This window comes from Penaeus vannamei, chromosome 1 (genome assembly GCF_042767895.1).
Source record: "Penaeus vannamei isolate JL-2024 chromosome 1, ASM4276789v1, whole genome shotgun sequence".
NCBI lineage: Eukaryota > Metazoa > Arthropoda > Malacostraca > Decapoda > Penaeidae > Penaeus > Penaeus vannamei.
The window spans coordinates 49,130,888-49,141,236 of record NC_091549.1 but is presented as its reverse complement, the minus strand read 5'-3'; the positions used below and the strand labels follow the sequence as shown (position 1 = coordinate 49,141,236).

General features: G+C 36.1%; 1 protein-coding gene across 2 annotated transcripts; it reads left to right on the top strand.

The window, feature by feature from the left end:
• The first annotated feature begins 447 nt into the window (after window positions 1-447).
• LOC113807885 (ubiquinone biosynthesis protein COQ9, mitochondrial) lies at window positions 448-9,762 on the top strand. Of its 2 annotated transcripts, XM_027359202.2 has the most exons (7): window positions 448-571; window positions 7,406-7,621; window positions 7,844-7,994; window positions 8,459-8,648; window positions 8,853-8,942; window positions 9,286-9,405; window positions 9,663-9,762. In XM_027359202.2, exons 1-7 carry the CDS (start codon window positions 517-519, stop codon window positions 9,699-9,701), a joined length of 861 nt encoding a protein of 286 aa, XP_027215003.1. In that variant the 5' UTR covers window positions 448-516; the 3' UTR covers window positions 9,702-9,762. The 2 variants fall into 2 exon arrangements, with proteins under 2 accessions (XP_027215003.1, XP_069980252.1); XM_070124151.1 differs by lacking the exons at window positions 7,406-7,621; window positions 7,844-7,994; window positions 8,459-8,648; ... (1 more) ...; window positions 9,286-9,405; window positions 9,663-9,762 and adding an exon at window positions 3,834-6,490 and having other exon boundaries at window positions 456-571.
• Window positions 9,763-10,349: the final 587 nt, after the last annotated feature.

Sequence of the window (10,349 nt, the reverse complement as noted above, 5' to 3'; positions counted from 1 at the left end):
TTCAAAATTAATTGCAAAACGTCCGAACTTGACTCAACCCTTGCCACTTTATTCATTACGTCATTTGCGACGAAGTAATTAATAAATCAGCCAAGACTTTCGCTGCATAACCTGAAAGATCTAAGGAGAGTATGGCTGCCTACCATCTGATCTATCAACTTGGCCATTTTGATTTAAGGAAAAGCATTCAATTTTGCAATTTACCGACCAGTCGTAACAGTGACGTCATAGCTTACCGTTGCGTCATAGTTCCTTCCCTTTTTTTGCCGAATAGCAGGGTCGCCAACCTTTCCGAGGTTGCCTGGGACATCCATCTTTATCATTAGGAAATTATTCATCTTGCCAACCTTTAAGTCAAAATTTATATCCTTCAAAACTCCCCTTGCTGAAGTAGTCATAAAGTTTATATCCCACAGAATATCGTTGGTAAAAATAACAATAACAAAAAAATTCAGAAAGACGTTCGTGCGAGGCGGAAGGGTTGACAAGGGAACAGGGAGGAGCGAGCAGCAAAACATGATTTCCACCCGGCATCTCTTAATTAGGGCTTTTAGCATTGCCAGGCACTCAGGTGAGATTGCAAAGGTGTCTTCGAATCTGTAGGTGATTCCTGATTCGCAAGATAGCCGCTTTGTTGTAAGATTTATTTGTTTCGCGCCGTAATTTGGGATAGAGTGGCCTACCTCTGAAAGTAAACATTGGGTGTGGAAGAGAGCAGGTACTGATACTAAGCTTTATATTTCCTATTTCTGTTCTTCTTAAAGTGCATTCATTCATGACAGGAGAAGATTTATGATCAAAACATTGTTTCTCTAGAATTAGTTACAAATTTGAATGACAATTGCATTAAATGAAGATATTTCAAATTACACAACTGCGGTTACATAATATATATTTTTTATTATGATTTTAGACTATGCTGATAATAGTCACAAGAAACTTTCAGAACAATACTTTTTCATTCATATTGGTTGTTGTTTCCAAATCAAGTGATTGTCAAAGCTTCTGCATTATAGGCCTTGGCAAAAGTCAACAAACCTTTTCCATGAGAAAGAGGGAAAGTAAAAGTTTGCGCTGGTTCTTTATTTGATGGAAAGCTACCAGGGAGAACCAGAAGGTCTTTTTTGCCAGCATATGATACATATGTTTGAGGTTTGTTGGCAGCTGCTTGAGTGTCAGTTATCAGGAATATTTTTACAGTAGAAAGTGAGAGGAATCTTTCGATGTCAGTATCATCATGATCAGTCATTTGATGGTATTCTGACTGTCTGACTAAATTTTTGTTGATAACTGTTTTTAAAATGTTTCACTTCTTTGTCTATTATTCATTTGCATTTTCTTACAAATGAATCAGCTGTTTTATCATTTTGACAGACAGTTGAGGACAAAGTTAATCACTCATCCATTGGTAGCCTCTGTCTCACATAGGTGCCTTTACTGCACAGAGAGTCATAGTTTGGTAAGGAAAGGGGAAGGGAGCAAGTTATGTGAAGTCTTGGTCATATAATTTGTTTTTTGGCATATGTTTACATATCAACTGTGCTAAGACAGGGAAGATTTAAGGGCACTGTCATAAAAATATGAAAAAAAACATACTCGCTCATATACAAAACAATCTGGACAGGCAAAGAATAATATCAGAATTTAAGAAAATAGTTCACAAGAAATGCTGCTTGGAGACACAGTCACCATACACCTCATACAACTATGTCCACCTTTCCTTGCCTTGTAGCAAACAACTAAGTTGCCTGGTATCTCATCATAAACTGTCATGGTACATATAGCTCATGATATAAAGGCTAGTCATTGTCAGTCTCTTTAGAAATGCTCTTTACTTAGAATTAAATTCTGTATTTTGTTTTATATAGGGTTATACTTATATATGTATTAGGTATTTATACTTATACACACTCTTTTTTTATGAAAGTATGTATATGTATCATATATTTGCATTTCTTTATATATATATACATGAGGTTGGCTGAAAATTCACCAGTGCCACTTTTAGAATTTATTTATTAATATTTTTTTCCCCCATCTTTTTCTCCTATTTATTTTATTTTCCTTATTTCCTTTTATTTTATTCCTTTTCTTTTTTGTTTTTATTTTCCTTTTCTACATGTCAGCATTTTTCTTTTCTTTTCTATCTCCCCCCCCTCTCCCCCATTGATTATTTATTGTTGTTGTTAACCCCTTGGAGCTGAAAACCGTGGGCAATGGGTTAACTAAGTGGCCAGCATCCCGGGCGTGCGGCATGTAGGCCGGGAGGGCACGAACCCTTGAGCAATGATAAGACTCTGTGCCTCCCCTTTGAAAAGCTATTTTGTGTTAACTTTTTTAGCTTTATTGTCATTTTCCAATGTTCTTATTTGTCTTCTGATTTGCTTTATCCAGATGGTGATTACTTATTTTCCGTGCATAGACTCCATATCATCTATGTAGTAAATAGCTCAGAGCAAGAAAAAAAATTAAATTGGTTATTTGTATCATATATCTTTTTTATTTTTGTAATTTTCAATTTTACATAATACAATATGCACTGCCGGTCACAGCGGCCAGGAATACAGTGTCCAGTATGGAAATGGCGTCCTCCCTGGAGCCAGCGCTCTTCCAGTCACTAGTTATGCACATTACATTCCACATTCATTTGTCGGTGGGAGTAAAGTTTAAGCCCCCTTTAAGTGCCAAATGAATCAAATCACACTCCAAGAGATTTGTGCACTCATGGCGAGTCTTTCCCGTCACCCTGATGCTCTTGATGGTTTGTTCGCGACACCCGGGGTGCAGTCCATTTGCTCGATTGATGGCATCTTCACGTCACCCGGGCAGCTGCCAAAGTTTTTCCTTGACGTGACCACAATGTCATCCACGTCCAAGGGGTTAATATTACTATCGGTTTTGATACCATCATCATCATCAACATGGCCGATCATCATTATCATTATTTTTATTATTGTTCATATGATTATTACTTTTATCATGGTTGATATTTTCATTAGTAGTTGTGGTACTAGTTTATTATTATTATTATTATTATTATTATTATTATTATTATTGTCATTATCATTAGTAAAGCCATAACCATTCAGTTTACGGGGTAAATAGGTGGGGACTTGTAGCCATAGTAACTAATAGTCCTCTGCTCTCCGAAAATTATTAAACAAAAGCTCAATGGATATTGATGTCTGGTATCAATAGGCTAACATACTTTGTTTATCTCTTGTCTAGAATTGAATATTTTCATTTTTAATTAATGGTCAACTTGTGTGTGTGGGGTTGAGTGTTTGTGTTAATAGTTCCAGAGGTTTTAACAAATACAATTTTATGAGAGTGGTAACAAAATTTGTTTGTGAGAGGAACTCAGGGACAATTACTGTATTGCAATGGTTACAAAAGGAAAAACTTTATATTTATTGGAAACCTTCTTCTTTATCATCCTCCTCTTTCTGCTTTACCCCCCACACCTTTCTCTCTCTCTCTCTCTCTCTCTCTCTCTCTCTCTCTCTCTCTCTCTCTCTCTCTCTCTCTCTCTCTCTCTCTCTCTCTCTCTCTCTCTCTCTCTCTCTCTCTCTCTCTCTCTCTCTCTCTCTCTCTCTCTTGTTCTTAGTATGTTTCTTTTCATATTTTGAATGTTTCATTTTCCCTGCATGTTCTTGTACAAAAATTGGATCAGTATTTTTATAATGAAAAAGAATGGCCTAAAACTTTGATCAATTGACCGATTTTAAGCCATGACTATGATTATCAAGAGGAATGGATATCAGACTTTAATTATGCTTCAAGAGAATAAAGCGGATCATGAAACTGAAGACTACTTTCCCACTTGTTTGCAGACTGAAATCGAGATTGTCAAGGAGCTGGTCCAGATACTGCAAGCAGATAAAGAGGGAAAGTTTGTACTTGAAGGAGAGCTCAACAAGAGCTAAATAGATGTACAAGCACATTGCAGCTTTCTTGATATATATTTAAGATCATGGATTCAAGCGCAGAAGTTGGAGGTGAACACCCAGACAGAGAGATGAAAGCTGAGGTAGCAGAAGCAGGTATTGAGCAAAAGGCTTCACCAGATATCCCTGCACCTCAAAAAGAGGACCTTGGTGCAGTCCTGTGGCAGAAGGTAAAATCAAAAGAGTATGAGGCGGCCATGTGCGAGATCAAGGAAGAGAAGCACCGGAAATACCTTAATCAGAATAGCCTGGACCTCTTGCCTATTCTCCTGAAATTGCTTAATGAAGACCTTGATCCTGAGGGAGAGCAGTGCATAGAAGATTTGCTCGTTCATGTGGCTTCAGTTGCTAACGTCAAAGAGGCTACCATTGCATTTTTGGAAGAACTGGAGATGGGATATTCAGAAAAGATGTTCCGTGTTATTTTGCATCCAATCAGAACTCTTCTCATGGGTCAGATATCACAGAATACTCGTCCAACCATGTTTTCTTGGATATTTAATACTCTTTATACTAGGGTGGTTATGTTAGAACTTCCATCGGGTTGTAATCTGGAGGGAGAAGAAAGAAAACTACTAGATGCTGATCCAAGGGTGCAGGAAGTGTCGAGTGCTCTTCGTTGGCTCACTGACTTCTATTTCCATTTTTTTGAGAAAGTCATGGCTGGAGATTTGGTCTGGGGTGGCAAGGTAGCAAATTCAAAAGAGTACTTGTCGTTTTTCCTCTTGCAGCTATTTCATAAACCCATTACATATCTTGACGTATTTTGCAAGGAAGGAGACACAGAGAGCTCCCTGTATTGTACATGTAATGATCTAGCTGTAATGATAGCACGGCTTACAGGTAACTCATTTAAGTTATTTACACATGTTACTTGGAATAGCTCAAAAACCCTAATGGCTACAGAAAGTGAGGCCTTAAAAGAAGAGGATGAGAAAGCAGTTGAAGATAACAGATCTGATGACGAAAAAGGAAAAGATGAAGAAAAGGAGAATGGAGTTTCCCAGCTGTCCTTGGCCTCTTTCTTTTATTGCATACTTGGGCAACATATGGCCAAGGATTATGTGCCTTGTGTGTATTCCCATCAGCATGTATTTATCAACTGCCTGCCCCTAATTGTTCAGTTGATGCAGGAGAAGGAAGACTTTCCCATCCACAAAGGTCTGATCCTTGCAAAAACCCTTTTAAGTAACATTACAGAGAAATCATTACCCTGTGAGACTTTAGAAGCTAAAGCTCATTCCTCATTCCCTCAGCTTCTGCTTAGAATAATGATAACATGTAATAACAAAGAAATTCGTCTTTGTGCACTTGAGACATTCCGCCCTTACCTCAAGAAATTCGATAGTGCTGGTCGTTCCAAGCTGATCATGTCTCTGCTTCGCTCGGTAAAGCATGCAGGGGCACTAGGCCTAGTGATCCATGAACTCAAAGAAAATATTTCCCAGAATTTGAATCAAGATATGAAAGACTCAAGCTTTGCAGGACACAACCTAATTCAGCTCATAAATCTAGCCTGTTACCTCCCTGATGCTGAGAGAACTGACCTGCTTGAGTGGAGCGACAGCATCATGCAGGTTCTGAACCTGCTTGTCTTTTTGCTTTTACGGGACACACAAAATATAACAGGCATTAGGGAAGCTCTCCCTAAGCTTGAGAAAAATTTCTTGACTCCCATTCAGACAGGACTGGATCTCTCCAAAGGTCATTATGAGCTGAAGCTGAAGGACCTTGAAAAGCCAAGTAGCAAAAAAGATATGGAAACAGAAGTTACAGTGGGTGGCTTAACCCTGCCAAGTATGCCTGTGGAGCAGGAAAGGAAGGTTGTGCAGACAGCCCTGTGCTCTTTTGATATGATGCAGTGCACCCTAGCAAGGGTTCATCAAGCAGCAGAGAGGAAACTCTGATCCATTCACAAGGCAATTGTTTATCATCCCACCCTTGTTCAAGTTTGAAATAGAATTTTAAGAAATTCAAATGAGAATTAGGCTTTGTGGTATGCACGCACTCATTATTTAACCCGAGAACTGTGCAATAGATGACAGAAAATTGATTTCCTGAAAACATCCTGTGCTATTCAAAGCAGGTTATACATTTGTGAGAATCTTAATGTGTGACTACTAGGCATACTGCATTATACAGAAACTACTGTTTGTTGCAGTTCATTAATGCATTTATTGTCTTGTGAAAGCATTATGGTTCATCATTAATAGCTTAATGCAGTTGTATTTTTTGTGTATTTGTATGTGCTCTTGAGCAAAATTTGTGAGAAAAACAGTTAAAAGTAAACAGCTTATTATGTTGATAATTATATATGCACTCAAGGTGTTGTAAGTCATATTTGATGAACACTTCCATGGTATTAAATATTTGTTAGAATACTAGAATAATGTAACCATCAATATCATCTAGTAAATGCATTAGGTTCTGACAAGGTTAATTTGTTTTAATGTGAGCCACTGCAGTTCATGTTGCTATGCCCTTAATTTATTCATATTTTATACAAAAGGAAGCTTAAGATTTCCTTAATTCCAAATAAAGGCTTAATGAAATCAGTCTGTTTTATTTAACATATTGTCAGTCTTTTTTTTTTTACACATGAATGAAATGATAAAAAGAAGCATATTATTAGCTAACAGATATGGTGCAACATCAACAAAAGTAAGTAGGGTTAACTTTTTATCTATATTTCTTTTTCTTTTCTTTCCTTTTTCCCTTTTTTTCTCTCACTTCATCTGTTTGCTAAGGCTGAAATCTTGTTTATGTTTACTTTTTTAATCACCTAACAAGGTGTTTGGAGTATTGAAATTCTTGTAAACTTTTGTTGATGACAGATAACATTATATTCAGATGATTTTGAGATAGATATTAAGGGTATTGTAGAGTAGATCTCATCAGAGAAAGGGGGAAATAGTTAGCAATTGATATTATTACATACGTTATTCATACCTTTTAATTAGATGAGAAGTACTAATGGTAGTATGACTTGCATATGCCAGTCTAATACTTGTTCTCAAAAAATATTATGATTTGTCATGAGGGACCCAACATCTGATAACATGGATGCACAAAGACCCCACCCTTGAATGGTACCCAACCTGTTTTTTGTTCTATTTTTTCTACAGCTTTATGAAAACTGAAAATGTGCACACATTATTTGTGATTGCAAATTGATTAATGTTTCATTCTTCAGAAAGACAAGGGAAAAGTAGACAGAGATATGAATGAGAATGAACAGGACAGCACAAGAAGTCTTGTATGTCTAATGAAGATAAAATGAAAATATATCAAATTTGTCTCTTGTTGTATGAAGCTGTTCATTCTGTCATACCTCTTTCTACATTTGTCACAATGATCTCTGTTTAAGAGTGCAGTTGTAATTGTAATCTTGCTAAATAGGGTTACCCACTTATGTATTATCACTTAGAAAATGTACTTCAGCTGTTAATGCTTTTCAGGGTATAGCAGAGGGCTGAGTACGTCAGCTCCAAGATGGAGTAAAGAGGAAACAGCACAGAGTGAAGGGACAAGCACAGGTCAAGATGCTTTTGAGTCAGAGAGCTCTTCAGAGGAAGACTTTGATGCAGGGGAAGATCAACTGCGTGCAGAGATCCTGAATGCTGCTATGCCTTTTATATACTCCCATGGGTGGTCCCAAGAAGCCATTGCTCAGGGTAAGATGCATGTATACTGTCAGATCTCTTTTTCCTGGTGTCCTTTGCTTTCCTTGCTTATCAACCTTTCTTGTAGATGAAAAATGCACCTATGTTACTAGAAGTAATTCCCTTTTATTTAGTTTTAGTTATTGGAAAATAAAAGGATTATCATGGTAGACCAATATATAAGACTATTTCCAAGAAACATTTTATTTTTTTATCTACCTTTCACCCTCAAAGGAGCTGAGACACTCGGCTATTCTGGTATGGCACACGGGATGTTCCCCAAAGGGGGTGTGGAGCTTGTCAATCACTTCTATGCCACATGCAACAACAGACTAGAAGAACACCTGGCAGCCAAGGCAAAGGAGATTGAAAATAATCCAGAACTGTAAGTGCTCTCCTTTTTCATTTACTTTTGATTATCCAGATCTCTAGTTTTCTCCTTCACCATGGCAAGGGTTAACCCATTGAGCTGGATGGCATCTGTTCTTGTTTTGAAGCACCAAGTTCATGTGCCAGGTGCAGTTAGGCTTGCTTTACATCGTGCATGCTAAACAAGTGTTCACTTGCTTGGGCCTCTTAGACAATTTAAGGTAATTGAAAGTTTTATTGCAGACTCATAAATCTCAAAACAATAAATGCATTTAATAATTTTGTTTCTCAGTGTAAATGAAACAAAAATATATGAAGCAACAAGTATCTTCTAATTAGTGTTGCTTGTAGAATTATATATAAATTGCTTTATTTTGAAAAATGTGTTGAACTGCATCAGTGGTTATGAGTAACCATGTTTGTTAGTTATTTACAGGAAAAAGGGTCCACAGTTTTTATGGGTGAATTATTTATCAACAGGAAAAAAGGGACCACAGCTTTCATTGCTGAATCAGTGGAAGAAAGACTGCGCATGAACATTGAGTACCTGGACTCTTGGCACCAGGCACTTGCACTCCATGCCTCACCCGTAAATATACCAGAAGCATTAGACAATCTTGGGAGGCTTGTTGACCACATATGGTACTATGCAGGAGACAGATCTCATGATGTAAGTTTTACACGATTTTTGTAACTGCATTAAACATGTTGCTCTGAATTTTTGATAGTTTTAAGGAATATGAGAATTGTGATTTGTTGTCTAAAATTTTGGCATTTCATGTCCCTTTGCAGTTTGTTCTCTGTTGTTTTTATCTATATCTTCCATTTTTTCCAGTTTTAATATCTTTATATAAGATTGTATTTGACTTTTCAGTTCAACTGGTATACCAAAAGAGGGATCTTAGCAGCTGTATATAAAAGCACAGAATTGTATATGCTACAGGATAAGTCAGAAGATTTTGAGGTAAAACTTTATGCATACTTTTGTGTGTGTGTGTGTGGGGGGGGGGATTCTAATATCATATTTTTATTATAGTTATCTTTTTCTTGTTCTTTCATTGTCTTCTTTATGATATTGTTATTGTTTTTATAATCATTTCCTTTTTTAAATTAAGGTGGCATGATATTCACCTTCAATGTCTTCTCCATATATAAATGAATTTTACATCATAGTAAAGTATTTGTTTACAAGTCAGTAATTTGTTTGGTTAGCCGATAATGTATCATTGCCCTACGAGTATAATTTCATCATTCATTTTATGTCTACTCTTGTTTGTCTCCTTTTGATATTAACTGCATTCCAACAGGACACCTGGGCTTTTATGAACAGACGACTCTCGGATGTCCACAGCATAGCAAAGTGTGCAAGAAATGCAGATAACGTAACTAAGGATATTAGGAATGTTGTGAAGGCCGGACTGTTAACGGTAACTGTGAATATAATCTTAATCTTGGTTTTAATGCATCATATAAGCCATATTCCTTTTTGTTTTTTCTCTTTCTTTAATTAAACTTTTATTTTTCATCATATATTTCCTTGTCTCTTTCAAAAGAATACACTTAATATCATCTGATCATTGTTATAATGTTATTGTGTGTTCATTTATTATAAATACTATATGCATGAAGTATTGTATCATTGACAATTTAAGATGCATTAGTTAATCCTTTTTCTTTATTTCAGGCCCTTAATATAGTGGGAATGAATGACAGATCCCGATAAACCAAAGTCGTCACTACTTTGTTATTAGTATACATTTGATGTAAATAAAATTAAAATATTTTAGTCAATTTTCTTCTTCCAAATAATGTATTGTATTTGAGGGCAGACTTATCATTACTTGAGGAGAAAATTACAAAATAATGGAAAAGGCTAGAATTTGATAAAATACAAAATTAACTCAGAATAAAGGCTTATACATTGTAATTACATGCTGTAGTAGTACTGACCTTTACATTCCTTATTTTGCAAAATAAGAGGAGGAAGAATAAAAATCACACAATTCATTTTTTTATTAATCAAAAGGAGCTTACATGCTAAGCTTCATTTAGCACTTTGAGGCTTTTACAAATAATCGTGCGATACAACTCTCTCCTTTGTTCTTTATCACTCGCATAAAACCCAACCACATTTAACACCATTGTTAGCAGGCCAACTATGACCCACAATAATGAAGGTAACTTAGCTTACCAATTCTGTGCAAAGAGAGAGCAAGATTTCTTCTGCCAATACAGTTGAGGTCAATATCTTAAACATCTTAGTTTAATATTTTTTAAAAACTAAAATTAGGGAAAACATTCTACGTTAATAATTTATTTTTACTATCAATAAATTAGCCAATACTGTTCCACTAAACACCAATACATGTGA

Bases quoted from the DNA above. Each gene is read 5' to 3' on its own strand.
- LOC113807885 (XM_070124151.1), top strand. From the start codon at position 3,974: ATGGATTCAAGCGCAGAAGTTGGAGGTGAACACCCAGACAGAGAGATG.